The sequence below is a fragment of the Herpailurus yagouaroundi genome, unplaced genomic scaffold (assembly GCF_014898765.1).
Source record: "Herpailurus yagouaroundi ecotype Mexico unplaced genomic scaffold, PumYag 142, whole genome shotgun sequence".
In the NCBI taxonomy this organism is placed as follows: domain Eukaryota; kingdom Metazoa; phylum Chordata; class Mammalia; order Carnivora; family Felidae; genus Herpailurus; species Herpailurus yagouaroundi.
Window position 1 is genome coordinate 63,845,238 of NW_024412397.1, and position 20,583 is coordinate 63,865,820.

Consider the following 20,583-nt stretch of genomic DNA (forward strand, 5'->3'; position numbering starts at 1 on the left):
TTTTTTTTTTTTTTTTCCTTCCCCTCCCCCCATGGGTTCCTGTTAAGTTTCTCAGGATCCACATAAGAGTGAAAGCATATGGTATCTGTCTTTCTCTGTATGGCTTATTTCACTTAGCATCACACTCTCCAGTTCCATCCACGTTGCTACAAAAGGCCATATTTCATTTTTTCTCATTGCCATGTAGTATTCCATAGTGTATATAAACCACAATTTCTTTATCCATTCATCAGTTGATGGACATTTAGGCTCTTTCCATAATTTGGCTATTGTTGAGAGTGCTGCTATGAACATTGGGGTACAAGTGCCCCTATGCATCAGTACTCCTGTGTCCCTTGGATAAATTCCTAGCAGTGCTATTGCTGGGTCATAGGGTAGGTCTATTTTTAATTTTCTGAGGAACCTCCACACTGCTTTCCAGAGCGGCTGCACCAATTTGCATTCCCACCAACAGTGCAAGAGGGTTCCCGTTTCTCCACATCCTCTCTAGCATCCATAGTCTCCTGATTTGTTCATTTTGGCCACTCTGACTGGCGTGAGGTGATACCTGAGTGTGGTTTTGATTTGTATTTCCCTGATAAGGAGCGACGCTGAACATCTTTTCATGTGCCTGTTGGCCATCCGTATGTCTTCTTTAGAGAAGTGTCTATTCATGTTTTCTGCCCATTTCTTCACTGGGTTATTTGCTTTTCGGGTGTGGAGTTTGGTGAGCTCTTTATAGATTTTGGATACTAGCCCTTTGTCCGATATGTCATTTGCAAATATCTTTTCCCATTCCGTTTGTTGCCTTTTCGTTTTGTTGGTTGTTTCCTTTGCTGTGCAGAAGCTTTTTATCTTCATAATGTCCCAGTAATTCACTTTTGCTTTTAATTCCCTTGCCTTTGGGGATGTGTCGAGTAAGAGATTGCTACGGCTGAGGTCAGAGAGGTCTTTTCCTGCTTTCTCCTCTAAGGTTTTGATGGTTTCCTGTCTCACATTCAGGTCCTTGATCCATTTTGAGTTTATTTTTGTGAATGGTGTGAGAAAGTGGTCTAGTTTCAACCTTCTGCATGTTGCTGTCCAGTTCTCCCAGCACCATTTGTTAAAGAGACTGTCTTTTTTCCATTGGATGTTCTTTCCTGCTTTGTCAAAGATGAGTTGGCCATACGTTTGTGGGTCTAGTTCTGGGGTGTCTATTCTATTCCATTGGTCTATGTGTCTGTTTTTGTGCCAATACCATGCTGTCTTGATGATGACAGCTTTGTAGTAGAGGCTAAAGTCTGGGATTGTGATGCCTCCTGCTTTGGTCTTCTTCTTCAAAATTACTTTGGCTATTTGGGGCCTTTTGTGGTTCCATATGAATTTTAGGATTGCTTGTTCTAGTTTCGAGAAGAATGCTGGGGCAATTTTAATTGGGATTGCATTGAATGTGTAGATAGCTTTGGGTAGTATTGACATTTTGACAATATTTATTCTTCCAATCCATGAGCAGGGAATGTCTTTCCATTTCTTTAAATCTTCTTCAATTACCTTCATAAGCTTTCTATAGTTTTCAGCATACAGATCCTTTACATCTTTGGTTAGATTGATTCTAAGGTATTTTATGCTTCTTGGTGCAATTGTGAATGGGATCAGTTTCCTTATTTGTCTTTCTGTTGCTTCATTGTTAGTGTATAAGAATGCAACTGATTTCTGTACATTGATTTTGTATCCTGCAACTTTGCTGAATTCATGTATCAGTTCTAGCAGACTTTTGATGGAGTCTATCGGATTTTCCATGTATAATATCATGTCATCTGCAAAAAGCGAAAGCTTGACTTCATCTTTGCCAATTTGGATGCCTTTGATTTCCTTTTGTTGTCTGATTGCTGATGCTAGCACTTCCAGCACTCTGTTAAACAACAGTGGTGAGAGTGGGCATCCCTGTCGTGTTCCTGATCTCAGGGAAAAAGCTCTCAGTTTTTCCCCGTTGAGGATGATGTTAGCTGTGGGCTTTTCATAAATGGCTTTTATGATCTTTAAGTATGTTCCTTCTATCCCGACTTTCTCAAGGGTTTTTATTAAGAAAGGGTGCTGGATTTTGTCAAAGGCCTTTTCTGCATCGATTGACAGGATCATATGGTTCTTCTCTTTTTTTTTGTTAATGTGATGTATCACGTTGATTGATTTGCGAATGTTGAACCAGCCCTACATCCCAGGAATGAATCCCACTTGATCATGGTGAATAATTCTTTTTATATGCCGTTGAATTCGATTTGCTAGTATCTTATTGAGAATTTTTGCATCCATATTCATCAGGGATATTGGCCTGTAGTTCTCTTTTTTTACTGGGTCTCTGTCTGGTTTAGGAATCAAAGTAATAGTGGCTTCATAGAATGAGTCTGGAAGTTTTCCTTCCCTTTCTATCTCTTGGAATAGCTTGAGAAGGATAGGTATTATCTCTGCTTTAAACGTCTGGTAGAACTCCCCTGGGAAGCCATCTGGTCCTGGGCTCTTATTTGTTGGGAGATTTTTGATAACCGATTCAATTTCTTCGCTGGTGATGGGTCTGTTCAAGCTTTCTATTTCCTCCTGATTGAGTTTTGGAAGAGTGTGGGTGTTCAGGAATTTGTCCATTTCTTCCAGGTTGTCCAATTTGTTGGCATATAATTTTTCATAGTATTCCCTGATAATTGTTTGTATCTCTGAGGGATTGGTTGTAATAATTCCATTTTCATTCATGATTTTATCTATTTGGGTCATCTCCCTTTTCTTTTTGAGAAGCTTGGCTAGAGGTTTGTCAATTTTGTTTATTTTTTCAAAAAACTAACTCTTGGTTTCATTGATCTGCTCTACAGTTTTTTTAGATTCTATATTGTTTATTTCTGCTCTGATCTTTATTATTTCTCTTCTTCTGCTGGGTTTAGGCTGCCTTTGCTGTTCTGCTTCTATTTCCCTTAGGTGTGCTGTTAGATTTTGTATTTGGGATTTTTCTTGTTTCTTGAGATGGGCCTGGATTGCAATGTATTTTCCTCTCAGGACTGCCTTCGCTGCGTCCCAAAGCGTTTGGATTGTTGTATTTTCATTTTCGTTTGTTTCCATATATTTTTTAATTTCTTCTCGAATTGCCTGGTTGACCCACTCATTCGTTAGTAGGGTGTTCTTTAACCTCCATGCTTTTGGAGGTTTTCCAGACTTTTTCCTGTGGTTGATTTCAAGCTTCATAGCATTGTGGTCTGAAAGTATGCATGGTATGATTTCAATTCTTGTAAACTTATGAAGGGCTGTTTTGTGACCCAGTATATGATCTATCTTGGAGAATCTTCCATGTGCACTCGAGAAGAAAGTATATTCTGTTGCTTTGGGATGCAGAGTTCTAAATAGATCTGTCAAGTCCATCTGATCCAATGTCTCATTCAGGGCCCTTGTTTCTTTATTGACCGTGTGTCTAGATGATCTATCCATTTCTGTAAGTGGGGTGTTAAAGTCCCCTGCAATTACCACATTCTTATCAATAAGGTTGCTTATGTTTATGAGCAATTGTTTTATATATTTGGGCGCTCCGGTATTCGGCGCATAGACATTTATAATTGTTAGCTCTTCCTGATGGATAGACCCTGTCACTATTATATAATGTCCTTCTTCATCTCTTGTTACAGCCTTTAATGTAAAGTCTAGTTTGTCTGATATAAGTATGGCTACTCCAGCTTTCTTTTGGCTTCCAGTAGCATGATAAATAGTTCTCCATCCCCTCACTCTCAATCTAAAGGTGTCCTCAGGTCTAAAATGAGTCTCTTGTAGACAGCAAATAGATGGGTCTTGTTTTTTTATCCATTCTGATACCCTATGTCTTTTGGTTGGCGCATTTAATCCATTTACATTCAGTGTTATTATAGAAAGATATGGGTTTAGTGTCATTGTGATGTCTGTATGTTTTATGCTTGTCGTGATGTCTCTGGTACTTTGTCTCACAGGGTCCCCCTTAGGATCTCTTGTAGGGCTGGTTTAGTGGTGACAAATTCCTTCAGTTTTTGTTTGTTTGGGAAGACCTTTATCTCTCCTTCTATTCTAAATGACAGGCTTGCTGGATAAAGGATTCTCGGCTGCATATTTTTTCTGTGTAGCACACTGAAAATCTCGTGCCAACTCTTTCTGGCCTGCCATGTTTCAAAAGAGAGATCAGTCACGAGTCTTATAGGTCTCCCTTTATATGTGAGGGCATGTTTATCCCTCACTGCTTTCAGAATTTTCTCTTTATCCTTGTATTTTGCCAGTTTCACTATGATATGTCGTGCAGAAGATCGATTCAAGTTACGTCTGAAGGGAGTTCTCTGTGCCTCTTGGATTTCAATGCCTTTTTCCTTCCCCAGTTCAGGGAAGTTCTCAGCTATTATTTCTTCAAGTACCCCTTCAGCACCTTTCCCTCTCTCTTCCTCCTCTGGGATACCAATTATGCGTATATTATTTCTTTTTAGTGTATCACTTAGTTCTCTAATTTTCCCCTCATACTCCTGGATTTTTTTATCTCTCTTTTTCTCAGCTTCCTCTTTTTCCATAACTTTATCTTCTAGTTCACCTATTCTCTCCTCTGCCTCTTCAATCCGAGCCGTGGTGGTTTCCATTTTGTTATGCATTTCGTTTAAAGCGTTTTTCAGCTCCTCGTGACTGTTCCTTAGTCCCTTGATCTCTGTAGCAAGAGATTCTCTGCTGTCAGCTATACTGTTTTCAAGCCCAGCGATTAATTTTATGACTATTATTCTAAATTCACTTTCTGTTATATTATTTAAATCCTTTTTTGATCAGCTCATTAGCTGTTGTTATTTCCTGGAGATTCTTCTGAGGGGAATTCTTCCGCTTGGTCATTTTGGATAGTCCCTGGCGTGGTGAGGACCTGCAGGGCACTTCCCCTGTGCTGTGGTGTATAACTGGAGTTGGTGGGCGGAGCCGCAGTCAGACCTGATGTCTGCCCCCAGCCCACCGCTGGGGCCACAGTCAGACTGGTGCGTGCCTTCTCTTCCCCTCTCCTAGGGGCAGGATTCACTGTGGGGTGGGGTGGCCTGTCTGGGCTACTTGCACACTGCCAGGCTTGTGATGCTGGGGATCTGGCGTCTTAGCTGGGGTGGGTAGGCAAGGTGCACAGGGGCAGGAGGGGCAGGCTTAGCTTGCTTCTCCTTAGGTGATCCACTTCAGGAGGGGCCCTGTGGCAGCAGCAGGGAGTCAGATCTGCTGCTGTAGTTTTGGCTCCGCAGAAGCGCAGAGTTAGGTGTTTGTGCGGAGCGAACAAGTTCCCTGGCAGGAACTGGTTCTCTTTGGGATTTTGGCTGGGGGATGGGCGGGGGAGATGGCGCTGGCGAGCGCCTTTGTTCCCCACCAAACTGAGCTCTGTCGTCCTGGGGCTCAGCAGCTCTCCTTCCCTTTGTCCTCCAGCCTTCCCGCTTTCTGAGCAGAGCTGTTAACTTATGACCTCCCAGCCGCTAAGTCGCACTTGCTGTGGGAACACAGTCCGTCAGGCCCCTCCGCTTTTTGCAAGCCAGACTCGGGGGCTCTGCTTGGCCGGCGAGCCGCCCCTCCGCCCCGGCTCCCTCCCGCCAGTCCGTGGAGCGCGCACCGCCTCGCCGCCCTTCCTACCCTCTTCCGTGGGCCTCTCGTCTGCACTTGGCTCCGGCGACTCCGTTCTGCTAATCCTCTGGTGGTTTTCTGGGTTATTTAGGCAGGTGTAGGTGGAATCTAAGTGATCAGCAGGACGCGCGGTGAGCCCAGTGTCCTCCTACGCCGCCATCTTCCCAAAATGGCTCAAGCATCAACTCTTTTAAATGTCATACTTGGTTGATAAGTTTTTAAACATGATTTCAGAATCCCTAGTTTTTAATTACTTTATTGAAGGAAAAGATCGTTTTATTGTGGGCCTTATTATACATAATGAGAGAAAAGATAGGTGGTTGGGAGGGGCATGTCTACTTTTGTTTTAAGGACTCTAATTCTGGGATGCCTGGGTGGCTCAGTCGTTAAGCGACCAACTTCACCTTGGGTCATGATCTCACAGTTGGTGAGTTCGAGCCCCCCATTGGGCTCTGGGCTGGCAGCTCAGAGCCTGGAGCCTGTTTCAGATTCTGTGTCTCCCTTCTCTCTCTGCCCCTCCCCTGCTCATGCTCTGTTTCTGTCTCAAAAATAAAAAATAAACATTAAAAAATTTAAAAAAAAAAAAGGACCCCAATTCTACAAATTATGTTACTAAAAATTTTTTATGTTGCAGTTAACTTCAAAATCTTGACCCATTGTATTTATTTATTTTTTAATATATATATATTTTTAATGTTTATTCACTTTTTGAGAGACAGAAACAGAGTGTGAGCAGGGTAGGGGCAGGGAGAGAGAGGGAGACATAGAATCCGAAGCAGGCTCTAGGCTCTGAGCTGTCAGCACAGAGCCCAACACGGGGCTTGAACTCACGAACTGTAAGATCATGACCTGAGACGAAGTCAGATGCTTAGCCAATTGAGCCACCCAGGTGCCCTGTTGACCTGTTTTAATTTTAATTTGTTTCAGGAACTTCTAATTGACAAATTTCGTGACCCAGAAATGTGCTTTGATATCTGCAGTTGTCAGTTTGTCTGTCACTACTCATTTGAGTCCTATGAGCAGGCTGACATGATGCTCAGAAATGCTTGTGAGAGACTGAACCCTGGAGGCTATTTTATTGGTACCACTCCCAATAGCTTTGAACTGATGTAAGTACTTTTGATACATGGCTTATAAGCTACTCAGAGTTAAGGTTTTTTTTTCCCTTAAGTTTATTTATTTTGAGAGAGGGGGAGAGAGAGAGAGAGAGAGAATGTGTGCACAAACGGGGAGGGGCAGAGAGAGAGAAGAAGAGCCCTACTAGGGGTCCATCTCATGAACTGTGATAAGGGCTGAGCACTTTGATAATGTATTTGAGTAGATACTCAACATTTAAGGTCAAAAGATAGATAATACAGATGGATCTTTAAAACATTTTTATGTATAAATTGGAGACCAATGCTATATCCAGCCAGAGGTTATAGTGCTAGACAAACTCCGGATCAGATAAACAAAGACTTACCCAGGAGTTATGAGTGGTGAAACCAATTTCTAGCCTAATTTTATGAGTGAAATTGTTCATTATCTTTTACTTTATTGCTTCTTAAGAGTAGCTGAAATCCAATTAAAAATCCGGTAGTTTTTTCATATGCATAATCTGATCAAAATAAGTCTAAGCTAATAACAACTTTAATCTTTTTATTTTGTTTTGGGGATAACCTTTAACAGAAGACGCCTTGAAGTTTCAGAAACAGAATCATTTGGAAATGAGATATATACTGTGAAATTTCAGAAGAAAGGAGATTATCCTTTATTTGGCTGCAAATATGACTTCAACTTGGAAGGTGTTGTGGATGTCCCTGAATTCTTGGTCTATTTTCCATTGCTAAATGAGTAAGAATGTCATTAATCTGTTATTCTTCTCTTTTTGCCTTACGAGTGAAAAAAAGGGGGAAAAAATCAGTCTTTCCATTCATTCCTTATTTTACATAGAACCCAAAGAAAAAGTATAGCCTTGTAAAGAAAAAGAAAAAAAAAAATAACGTCATATCCAGTTTTGTGCCATAGGTCTCTTAATAGCCTTGCTTATTTAGTTTTCTTTCATCCTTAGAATTACTTTATCCTGTAGGTAAGAAAGGAACCTGTTGCCTTCAACTTGTGGCAGAAAATACCTTACATTGCAAGTAAGAGAAAGATTTTTTAAAAAAACTATTAGTAACTTTGGTAATATAAAATGATCCTCTTTTGGCAAGGATAGGTATTAAAAGTTGTTTTACATTTCACTATAGCTTTGAAATTGCCTGTGTCTCACAGGCAGTGTTGATAATAATATCCTGATTCAGGAATGTATTCACTCGTGCACCTGGACCTAAGAGTCTTGGCAAACTACAGACATAGGGAAACTTGGGCTATTCAGGCTTCAAGGCCTTATGAGACCCCTGGGTCTTGGAGGTTTCCCTGAGACGGAAAGTGGAAAAGTCAACTTAAATCTAAGGCCGTGTCACAGTTGACCAAACCTAAGTTGATTTCGTACTTTTGAAGACAAAAGTCTTTTATTGATGAAAAAGCTTTATTTGCTACTTATTTTGAGTTGGTGATTACTTGAGTTGTGCCTCAGTCAGCTTATAAAATTATAGATACAAGATTTTAGGATTCTACAATATATAAAAATTTTATACAATAGTATGAGAAAATCAAATAGCATGGGACTGAACATGAGAAAAATGTTATGTACAGTTAATATAAGCTGTAAAATTTAAAACTTTAAATCACTTTTTCCCCCCTTAACATTAGTAAACTCTTGTGAAATGTTTCTGCTCTTTCTAAAAGAAGAAATTAAATTTTTTTAGTATGTCATTTCATATGTTTAGTATGTTAGCTTGGTGTTTTTGGTTAACAAAGTTGGTGATTTGAGTAGAACCAAAAAGATAAAGGCTATAATGAAACTTTTTTTTAAATGCTAAGGAAGCACTAGCAGTCTTTTGTACTTAAATTGCTTAATGGTGATGCATGTGTAAATGTCATCTCTATAATATCTAAAGTTTTAAAAAATTAATTACTAAAACAGCTATACATTCAGTGGGACAATCTGAAAATGCACAGGATTTTGAGATGCCCTTCTGCCATTTTGTTAAGAAACTGATCAAAAATATAATTAGCTTTTTATATGGCAAACCCATTCAGATTGGTCAAACTGAGTCTCAGTTCTTTGTAATTATGGTATTTCTCAGGCATGAAGCTTGGTTTTATTTCTAAAGCCTTATTTTGTAGATTTATGAGTTTCATGAACTGCCAAAAATAGAAGAGACTCTTTTCTTTGCTCATGTTGTCTTTCCAAGGAAGGCTAATTCAAATTATGGGGAGGCCTTACAGATGCCTCTTACATACAAATCCAGTAGCTCTCAAATATTTCCATTCTCACTGTTCCCTCAACTGTCATCTCGCAAATCTTCTCATGGACTCTTTCAGAATTATTTTCCCTTCATCTCCTCCTTTACCTGCTGCCTGAGATCATATATGAATTTTGATATATGTATAAATTTTATCTATGTATATATATATATATATATATAAATTTTAACAAATGCAGTGAGGAAAAAAACGAGTATAACAGGGAGACCTAATGTAATTGAGGATTTTAGAGTCCACCTAGGAAGAAGTGATGTTTAAGTCAACATCTAAAGGATGAATAGAAGTTGGCCAGTTGGGGGCGCCTGGATGGCGCAGTCGGTTAAGCGTCCGACTTCAGCCAGGTCACGATCTCGTGGTCCGTGAGTTCGAGCCCCGCGTCAGGCTCTGGGCTGATGGCTCAGAACCTGGAGCCTGTTTCCGATTCTGTGTCTCCCTCTCTTTCTGCCCCTCCCCCGTTCATGCTCTGTCTCTCTCTGTTCCAAAAATAAATAAACGTTTAAAAAAAAAAAAAAAATTGGCCAGTTGAAGACTGGAAGGGAGAATGTTCCAGGTATAAGTGACAATATGTATGAAGGCCCTGAAATGGGAAAGGGCTTGGCTCTTTCAAGGAGCTAAAGGAAGGCCATTGTGTGGTCATAAGGAATGAGGGCCCAAGTGGCTCAAGATAAGGAGCATTTTCCTTTTTTTTTTTTTTTTTTTTTTTTAAAGTAAGCTCTACACTCAGTATGGGGCTCGAGCTCACAACCCCAAGATCAAGAGTTGTATGCTGTACCAACTGGGCCAGCCAGATGCCCTAAAGCAGCATTCCTTTATAGATGAGTGCCTTAAAGGCCATGCTGAAGCCTTTTGAATTGTGTGGTGGAGATCCAGTGAAGGGCATAAAGGGGGAAAGTGACATGTGTGTATTTTTGAAAACTCAGTCTGGTTGCAGTTGAAATATTCATTGAGGGAGAGTAAGAATACAAGCATGGAACCTAGCGAAGTAGTACAGCTGAGTGGTGGTGGTGGTGGTTAAAGCAAGATGGTAGCCAATGAAGGGGTAAGAAGACCTATTTGAAGTATATTTTATAGGTAAACAGAGGATGTAGTGGTGTGTTGAACACAGCAGGCATTGGAGAGAAGAGGCATGGAGAACTCTGAAGTTTCTGGCACGAATCATTAGATGGATTTACTGAAATAAAGATTGGCAGAATGGTCTAGTGGGATTCAGCCTTGGATTTGGAAAGTTAGAGAATTCCTGTGACACATCCTGGTGGAGATTTCTAGGAAGCAGTGGAATAAATGAGTGACGAGAGAGCTGAACTACAGATAGCTGTTGGCATGCTGTGTAAAGTCAGGAAGGAAAAAATGAGTAAGGCTGTGGGCCAAACTCTTCAGAACATTAAAATTTACAAGTTGGGTAAAAGGCATTTGTAAAACAAACTGTGAAGAAGCAGCTACAGGTATATTATAAAAATTAATAGTGTCTTTTGCTAGAGAATCCAAGAGATGAAAGAATATTTTAAAAAGGAATGGCAGCTGTTTTCAATGCCACTGTAAGGGATTAAGTTAAATAAATGAAATTGATAGAAAAATGTTCCTTACAGCTTTCATCCCTGTCTCACAGCCTTTCCTTTTACTTTCATGACCCATTTATTACAGTAATAGAGTTACCTGTGGCCTATTGAGATTGAGAATGCATGTTTTCTTATAGATGTAATTATTGGTATGTTGCTCTTCACTCATTTTGTATCATCCTATTGTGAATTTATAATGATAGTTTTTTTAGTGATGCCCAGAAGTTGTCACTGTTGTGTGAAAGTAAACTATTGAGGAATTATAAATAATGTGGAAGTGTTTTAATTAAGTAATCTATTTTGGACAGAATGGCAAAGAAGTACAATATGAAACTAGTCTACAAAAAAAACATTTCTGGAATTCTATGAAGAAAAGGTTAAGAACAGTGAAAATAAAATGCTGTTAAAACGAATGCAGGCCCTGGAGGTAAGTATTTAGAAATTCTAGGTCATGATAAACTTGTTTGACTGTTTCTGAGATTGCTTTCAAGACCATATAGATGCTCAATATTTATATAAATCACACAGATTATTCTTAACTGCTCTAGACCCTTCAGCACCCAGGACAGAGATCATTACAGAAACTTTCCTTCATGGCTGCTCAGGAAATCCTGGAATGAATAAATGAATGTCACTGTCATCAAATTCTGTTTTCTAGATAGACTGTTTTAAGATAGGATTTCTTAACCTCAGGATTGTTGGCATTTTGGACTGGGTAATTTCTTTGTTGTGAAGGGCCGTTCTAGTCACAGGATATTGAACATCATCTCTGGCGTCTATGCACTAGATGTCAGTAGTACCCCTGCCCCCAGTTGTGAGCCAAAAATGACTCCAGATGTTACCAAATATCCCCTGGGGTGCAAAATTACATTACTTCTTCACAATAATTCCCTTTGGTTACATTAGTAATTTAAAATCTTCCTGGCCAGGATCTAAGATGAACTCATACCATGCCTAGTTTTGTTCTTTGGTGACTATCTAGCAAGATTCTGGTCTTTTAGACTATATTGCTGCTGAGACCTGTTTTAACTCCTGGATTCCTCTCTGCTTTCCCAAATTGCAGCAATGGCAGCTTCTATACAAGCATTTCAGTATTTAATGAGATCTGAAATAGTGAACATTTTTGTTATTATCAACAGGATCATATTAATCAAATGGTTATTAAACTTCTTTAGAGAGTTCGTTCAATTGAGAATATTTTTTAAAGTACTGCAAGCATACTCACTTATTTTGCTAATTACCCCCATGAAGTAGGCAAAACAGTCCCCTTCCACAGTTTAAAATGGGCCATCTTAGGTTCAGAGAGGATACATGAGTTTTTCAAGGCCACAAAGTTGTAAACCTAAGATATTCTTTAGTTTTTATAGGTGGTTTTCAAACAAATCTCCTGCTGCAATTGCATCCATACAGCTTTCCCAATTTTGAGTGGAAAGATCCTCTTTAAATCCTAAGTTATCTTTTGAAACTACTAACCACTAAAATGTTACATTCTTCATTGGTTATATTTTCTGTATTTTAGAATTAAGAATATTTGTATTTGCTTTATGTTAGCAGGAGAGGTTTGTTTTTGTTTTGAGAGAGAAAAGAAAACTAGAAAAAGTGTGTGTACACAAATCACCACACACACATGCGTGTAGTTTGTCATCCTTAACTTGGTGGTGCTTTGCATGTACGATGATCAGTTATTTATATTTTTCTCTTAGCATGTATGTAATGACTTGATATGTGTAATTTTTTCAAAATTGTATGTGGAGAGTGGGATATGGGATAGCAGGGTCCCCTTTCTTCAAGGATCTTATGGTATGTTGAGGAGATAAACATTCAAGCCAGTTATTCAGTACAATATGAGAATTGCAGTAATGAAATACTCAAAGTGCAGTGCTTATCCGAAAGGGTCTTTTGTGAAAATAGTAAACTAAGAGTGAAGGCAGAGAAGCATGAAAGAGTAGGGGATGTTTGAAGAAGTAGGAAGAACTTTCTTTAGCAAAGTGGTTCTCCAGTCTTCCTTTTCCCCCAGTGTTGCCTTTGAGGATATGACTTATCCCTCTGGGAACATACATGAATGTAATAGCATGTAATTGAAAAAGTCCTTTGGTTTTTCCTACTTCTTCACCAAGTTACTTCTGCAAGTCTATAAAGGACTTTGAGCAGGAGACAACATGTCCCACGAGTGGGAACATGACTCAGATGGTAGTATAGAGGATGGTTTGGAGGGGTGTGAAGACCAGAGACACAGTCAGAATGCTAATTGTTTTAGTCTGTGTTAGAGTTTTTTTTTTTAATTTTTTTTTTTTCAACGTTTATTTATTTTTGGGACAGAGAGAGACAGCATGAACGGGGGAGGGGCAGAGAGAGGGGGAGACACAGAATCAGAAACAGGCTCCAGGCTCCGAGCCATCAGCCCAGAGCCCGACGCGGGGCTCGAACTCACGGACCGCGAGATCGTGACCTGGCTGAAGTTGGACGCTTAACCGACTGCGCCACCCAGGCGCCCCTGTGTTAGAGTTTTAAATGGATCTGTTTTCTGATGTTTGCTATTAAAAAAAAAATCTTTTCCTAAAGCCATCAGCCTTGAGCTGACCCAGAGATTCAGCAATAGAACCAATAACTTTGCTCTCCTAGAGCACTGTAGCAGAGGGAAGGAAGAATGAAAAGACTCAAGGCACTATGGTTATAAAATCCTGACACCTGTTTTCTTTTCTTTCACCTGTTTTCAAAAGAATAATCAGTTCTGCAGCTTTATAGTCATATGTTGTTTGGTCTTTTAAAGTGATTGAGAGGGGAGAGAGATAGATATCTAGTGAGAGGCAGATAATCACATGCAGGAATCCTATACTTACTGATACTTTGAAGAGCATATTTACAACAGAATAGTTTGCAGTCATTCACATTGAAGTTTTGAAGCTTTATAATAGGATGAAACCACAAGATGTGGGATTAAAGTTTCAAAAACACTTAAAAGTGGTGTTTCTTATATCCCTTGTATTAAGATACCATAAAAGGTAAAGTTGCTGATTATAGCAATATGGGACTCCAAAAAGCTAAGTACTTTTTAAATAGTAAACAACCAAATTTCTAATGTCTGAGCTTACTGTGGGATACATTTAAAGAAGGGAAAAAGGAAGATAGCAAAGTAGACATTCCTAGATCATTTTCTTTCCTTCTTTCTTTCTTTCTTTCTTTCTTTCTTTCTTTCTTTCTTTCTTTCTCTCTCTCTCTCTCTTTCCTTCCTTCCTTCTTCCTTCCTTCCTTCCTTCCTTCCTTCCTTCCTTCCTTCCTTTCTTTCTTTCCTTCCTTCCTTCCTTCCTTTCCTTCCTTCCTTTTTCTTTTCTTTCTTTCTTTCTTTCTTTCTTTTCTTTCTTTTCTTTCTTTTCTTTCTTTTCTTTCTTTTCTTTCTTTCTTTCTCTTTTAATGTTTATTTAGTTTTGAGAGGGAGAGAGAGCTCATATGTGCCAGAACTGGGGAGGGGCAGAGAGAGAGAGACAGAGGATCTGAAGCAGGCTCTGTGCTGACGGCAGAGAGCCAGATGTGGCATTCGAATTCATGAACCTTGAGATCATGACCTGAGCCGAAGTCAGATGCTTAACTGACTGAGCCATCCAGGTGCCCCTGAAACATTTTCTTAAAAATTTACTAGGAAGATCTAGGTCTGAAGTGATTCTTTGCTGGCTGATTTGTTGTAAAAAGACAAAGGAATTAGAATATATAACCTTTGTAGAGTAGATGGTTGTTAAATATTAAGTATTCTATGTAGTTCATTATGGTTTCATTTACATATATTACAAAGCAATACACTTCATAGTATAAAGGGATGTTACTTGAGATGGATTAAAAATAGCACTTGAAGTAATTTGAATAAACATTTGGCCAGCATAGCTTAAAACAGCATTTTTGTGTATGTGTAGCCCTTCTTCAAATTCTTAAAGAAATATGGAGACTGCCTCTATTTTGGAAGCTGGATTATTTTCCTTACCTTCTTGAACTCACAGGGTTCTCTGTTGATTCATTTTTCATATGTATTTTTAATTTTTTATTTTAATTACCTGGTGCTCATCAGGACAAGTGGACTCCTTAATCCCCATACCCTATTTCACACATCTCACCCCCCCTCCCCCACCACCAACTGCCCTCTGGTAACCATCAGTTTGTTCCCTGTATTCAGTCTTTTTCTTGTTTTACTTCTTCCTTACCAATTTGGATGCCTTTTATTTCTTTCTGTTGTCTGATTGCTGTGGGTAGGACTTCTAGTACTATGCTGAATAAAAATGATGAGAGTGGACATCCTATCTTGTTCCTTGGTTTTTAAGGGAAAGGCTTTCAGTTTTCCCCATTAAGAATGATGTTAACTGGGTTTTTCATATATGGCCTTTACTATGTTGAGGTATGTTCCCTCTAAACCTACTTTGTTGAGGGTTTTTATCATGCATGGATGTTATACTTTGTCAAATACTTTTCTGTGTCTGTTGAAATGATCATATGGTTTTTATCCTTTCTCTTATTGATGTGATATATCACAATTGATTCATGAATATTGAACCACCCTTGCAACCCATTAATAAATCCTACTTGATTCTGGTGAATGATTTTTTTATATGTACTGTTGGACTTGGTTTACTAGTTATTTTGTTGAGGATTTTTGCATCTATGTTCATCAGAGATATTGGCCTATAGTTCTCTTCTTTTGTTATGTCTTTATCTGATGTTGGTATCAGGGCAGTGTTGGCCTCACAGAATGAATTTCGAAGTTTTCTTTTCCATTTTTTTTTTTTTTGGAATAGTTTGAAAAGAATAGATTTTAACTCTTCTTTAAATGTCCTGCACTTTTGTTTTTTGGGAGTTTTTTTATTACTGATTCAATTTCTTTGCAGATTATCAGTCTGTTCGCATATTCTATTTCTTCCTGTTTCAGTTTTTGTAATTTATATGTTTCTGGAAATTTATCCATTTCTTCTAGGTTGTCACAATTTGTTTGCCTATAGTTTTCCATAAGATTCTCTTATATTTTATGTTTGTATTTCTGTGGTGTTGGTTGTTATTTCTCCTCTCTCATTTGTGTTTCTATTTATTTGGGCCCTTTCCCTTTTTTTCTTGTTGAGTCTGGCTAGAGGTTTATCAATTTTTTTCAAAGAACCAGCTCCTGGTTTAATTGATCTATTGTTTATTTTTTGTTTTTTGTTTTTTGGGTTTTTTTAGTTTCTATATCATTTATTTCTGCTCTAATCTTTATTATTTCCTTCCTTCTGCTGATTTTAGGTTTTATTTGTTGTTCTTTTCCTAGGTCCTTTAGATGTAAGGTTAGGTTGTGTATTTGAGATTTTTCTTCCTTCTTGAGGTAGGCCTGTATTGCTATAAACTTCCCTGTTAGAACTGCCTTAATGCATCCCAGAAGTTTTGGATTGTTGTGTGTTAATTTTCATCTGTTTCCATGTACTGTTTAAATTTATTCTTTTATTTACTGGTTGACCCATTTATTGTTTAGTAGCATATTGTTTAACCTCCATGTATTCGTGGTCTTTCCAGATTTTTTCTTGTGCTTGACTTCTGGTTTCATAGTGTTGTGTTCAGAAAAGGTACATGGTGTGATTTCTATTGTTAAGCTTTGTTTTGTGGCCTAATTGTGATCTATTTTAAAATAATATTCCATGTGTACCTGAAAAGAATGTGCATTCTGCTGTTTTAGGATGGAATGTCCTGAATATATCTGTTAAATCCATCTGGTCCAGTGTGTCATTCAAAGCCATTGTTTTCTTGTTCTTACTGCTTATATTTCTTATATTTCTTATTAATATTCTTATTGTTTCTTATTGTTTATATATTCTTATTGTTTTACCCAACTACTTGGGTGCTTTCATATTGGGGCCATAAATATTTACAGTCATTCTATCTTCTTGATGGATTGTCCCTTTTATTATCTAGTGTCCTTCTTGGCCTTTTGTCACAGTTTTTGTTTTAAAGTATATTTTGTGTGTTGTAAGTATTGCTACCCAGCAGTCTTTTGACATCTATTTGCATGATGAATGTTTCTCCATCCCCTCGCTCTCAATCTTAGGTCTAAAATGAGTCTCTCGTTGTTGTTGTTTATTTTAGAGAGCGCGAGCAGGGTAGGGACAAAGGGTGAGAGAGAGAATCTCAAGCAGGCTCTCCACTCAGCATGGAGCCTGATGGTGAGGCTCAATCCCGTGACTTTGGGATCATGACTTGAAACAAAATCAGGAGTTGGACAGTCAACTGACTGAGCCACCCAGACGCTCTGGGTCTTGTTTTTTATCCATTCTCTCACCCTGTGTCTTTTGATTGGAGTGTTTAGTCCATTTACAAATGGAGTGTTTAGTCCACTTACATTCAAAGTAATTATTGATAGGTATATATTTATTGCCATTTTATTATTTGTTTTGTGGTTGTTTCTGGAGATTTTCCCTGATCTTTTCTTGTCTTTCTCTCTTTCATGGTTTACTGGTTTCCTTTAGTGATATATTTGGATTTATTTGTCTTTATTCTTTGCTTATTTATTAGTGATTTTGGATTTGTGGTTACCATTAGGTTTTTATAGAACATCTTCTGTATGCAGCAGTCTGTATTAACCTGATGGTCATTTGAGTTTGAACCCATTCTTTATTTTTCTCCTCTCCACGTTTTAGGTATATATCTTTACATCTTTTTATTTTGTGAATTCTTTTGAGTTTTTATAGAAATACTCATTTTTACTGCTTTTGTGTTTCCTACCTTCATACTGTCATTTTTGGTCTTTCCACTTAGGACAGTCCTCTTCAATATCTCTTGCAGAGCCGGTTTAGTGGTCATAGAGTCCTTTAGTTTTTGTTTGTCTGGGACACTTTTTATCTCTCCTTCTATTCTGAATGATAGCTTTGCTGCATAGAGTATTCTTGGCTGCGTATTTTTCCCATTCAGCACTTTCAGTATGTCATTCTACTCCCTTCTGGCTTTTACAGTTTCTTTTGAAAAATCTCTTGCTAGCCTCATGGGTTTTCCCTTGTAAGTTAATGACTTCTTTTGCCTTGCTGCCTTTAATGTTTTTTCGTTATCACTATATTTTGCCATTTTAATAACAGCATGTTTTGATGTGGATCTGCTTTTGTTGATTTTCATGGGGGTTCTCTGCTTCCTGGATCTGGATATTCACTTTCTTCCTCAGAGTAGGGAGGCTTTCAGCTAATATTTCTTCAAATAAATTATCTGCCCCTTTTTCTCTTTCTTCTTCTGGGACTCCTGTAATACAAATGTTACTGCATTTGATGGAGTCACTGAGTTCCCTAAGTTTATTCTTGTTTTGCGTAATTCTTTTTTCTCTCTTTTGTTCAGCTTGATTACTTTCCATTACTCTGTTTTCCAGGTCATTAATTTGTTCCTCTGCTTCTTCCACCCTGCCGCTGTTCATTCCATTGGGTGTGTTTCTCATTTCATTTATTGAGCCCTTTATCTCTGCTGTGTTATTCCTTATCTGCATTAATGGCCTCACTGATGATGTCCTTCATTTTTTCCTCAAGTCCAGTGGGTATCTGTATGATCATTGCTCTAAATTCTCCATCAGGCATATACTTCTATGTATTTCACTTAGGTCTCTGATCGTGGCCTTGTAGTGTTCTTCATTTGGGACAAATTCCTCTGTCTTCTCATTTTGTCTAAGTCTCTGTGTATTAGGAAAGTAACTATATTTCCTGTTCTTGAGCATAATGGCTTTTTGAAGAACAAGTCCCATAGTACTGCGCTGTGCAGTGTTCCCTGGCCCCCAGGGCCTGGCACTTCCAGGAGTATCTCCGTTGTGTGCTGTGTATGCTCTACTAATGTGTCCTGGTCTTTTTATCCTTCACGCCAGTTGTTTGCAGAGGTTTTTTTTTTGCCTGTTGTGAGCAGGGTTTGTTCCCTAACCTGAATGTGGGACATTTTACCTAGGTGTGCTGTGGTCTGCTTGTGAAATGGGACCTCTTGCCACTGCCCCTGGAACCAAGGCCCTGTAAAACACCGTCTAGGGAGATGAATTGTGGGCAGGGGGTTGGGCTGGTCTTCTGCTAAAGGGGGCCCATCTCGCTGGGACTAAGGCAAGCATGACTGGGAAGGGCGGTTCCACTAGAGTATAGGCAGGGCAAGGCTTGGTGTAAGAAGTTAGGTAGTGACTGTTGGAGTGCATTGGTTCCTGCACATGGCTCTATGTTTATGCTGAGGGGTGGGGGAAGGAAATGGTGCCAGCCAGTTCCCTTGTTCCCTTAGGGGTCTCTTTGTGAACATAGTCTCTCTGGGACACATTTAACCTCCCCGCTGTGTGGTCCAGGCAATTTTCAGATGACTGTTTCCACACTGTATGTCTGCAGGCTGTTTGCCCTGCCTTTTCTCCAATAGCAGGTTCAGTGCCCTCTGAGCTCTCCCAGAGCCAAGCATGCTGACCTTTAAAACTCCAGGCTTTAAGCCCCACTGGTTGCAGGAACTCATAAAATTCAGGCCTTCTCTATTTCCAAGCCAATGGCTATGGGAATTTGTTCTCCCTGTGCATTCCCCTATGTGTTGGTCTGTCTCTTGCCCTTTTCTGCGACTGCAGCTTTCTCCCCACCAGAGTGGCCACTATTGGTTTCTGTCCTGAACCATGTCTCTGCCTTTCTTACCTTCACTGTGACCTTTTCTCTACTTTTAAGTTTTGGAGTTTGTTTTGCCAGTCTTCAGATCAATTTCTGGGGTATTTAGGATGATTTGATAGTTACTTAGTTGTATTCATGGGACAAGGCAAGCCTAGGGGCCTATCTCCCCACCAGCATCATTCCTCTCGGCATTTCAAGTTTTTCATCTGTATTCTAATTTCTGTTCATGCTTCTGATGGCTATTATATCACCATAATGTTTAAATTAATATTTAGCTTTTTTTTTTTTTTAATTTTTTTAATGTTTTTATTTATCTGAGAGACAGAGCATGAGCAGGGGAGGGGCAGAGAGAGAGGGAGACACAGAATCCGAAGCAGGCTCCAGGCTCTGAGCTGGCAGCACAGAGCCCAACGCGGGGCTCAAACTCATGGACCGTGAGATCATGACCCGAGCTGAAGTTGGACTATTAACCGACTGAGCCACCCAGGCGCCCCAATATTTAGCTCTTTTGATAATAACTTCCTTCAGTTTTGTGTTATAACAGAAAAACTTTCACTGGGAGTCAGGGAGATGCAAATGTTTGCTGCTAAGTGGACCAGTTTTGTCCAACTGTAAATATCCTATGATTATCATCAAAGTTGACCATAACAACTGCTTTGTTAGGAGAGGATTCTCTTCACCCATTTTTTTTCACATTTCAAAAGTATGTGTAGTTTGTATTCCTGAAATAATACTTAAGGATTTTCTTAAGTATTTTATTTTTGTGATTTAGTATTTTTAATTCCGAACTGTAAGTTTCATTTAATTGCCTAACTAGGAATTTCCCTTGTTTCCCTAGCCATATCCTGCAAACGAGAATTCCAAACTTGCTTCTGAGAAGGTGGATGACTATGAACATGCAGCAGATTACATGAAAAACAGTCAAGTAAGGTTACCTTTGGTAAGTTTTCATTTGTAGCATGTTTTATAGAAAATGAAAAAAAAAAAAGCATATAGTATATGGAGACTTACGAAATTATTTCACTGGTTTACAAATCAGATACATGTTAGTCTGTTTCCCCTTTTTATAGGCATAGAATATAAAATAAAATGTATTTCAGTACTGAGAACTGAGTCCTATTTCTGAGGCAGTAAGGATGGGGAGAAAGTTGTAAGCTTGGTTGGAGAGTTCCTTACTATATCATTATATCTTAACCTGGGCACTGCTGACTCACTGTGTTCCCGAGGTAAAATTCAGGGGCTCATGAACATTGATGGAGAAAAATTACATCTCCATTTTCTTTTTTTTTAATTTTTTTTTCAACGTTTATTTATTTTTGGGACAGAGAGAGACAGAGCATGAACGGGGGAGGGGCAGAGAGAGAGGGAGACACAGCATCGGAAACAGGCTCCAGGCTCTGAGCCATCAGCCCAGAGCCTGACACGGGGCTCGAACTCACGGACCGCGAGATCGTGACCTGGCTGAAGTCGGACGCTTAACCGACTGCGCCACCCAGGCGCCCCACATCTCC

At 39.1% G+C, this 20,583-nt stretch overlaps 1 protein-coding gene across 1 annotated transcript in view; it reads left to right on the plus strand.

Moving 5' to 3' along the window:
• Positions 1-20,583, plus strand: part of RNMT (RNA guanine-7 methyltransferase) — a 45,265-nt gene that overhangs the window by 12,587 nt on the left and 12,095 nt on the right. The window contains 5 exon segments of the mRNA XM_040479488.1: positions 6,505-6,686; positions 7,246-7,410; positions 10,793-10,826; positions 10,828-10,911; positions 19,911-20,016. Coding sequence (XP_040335422.1) covers positions 6,505-6,686; positions 7,246-7,410; positions 10,793-10,826; positions 10,828-10,911; positions 19,911-20,016 — 571 coding nt within the window.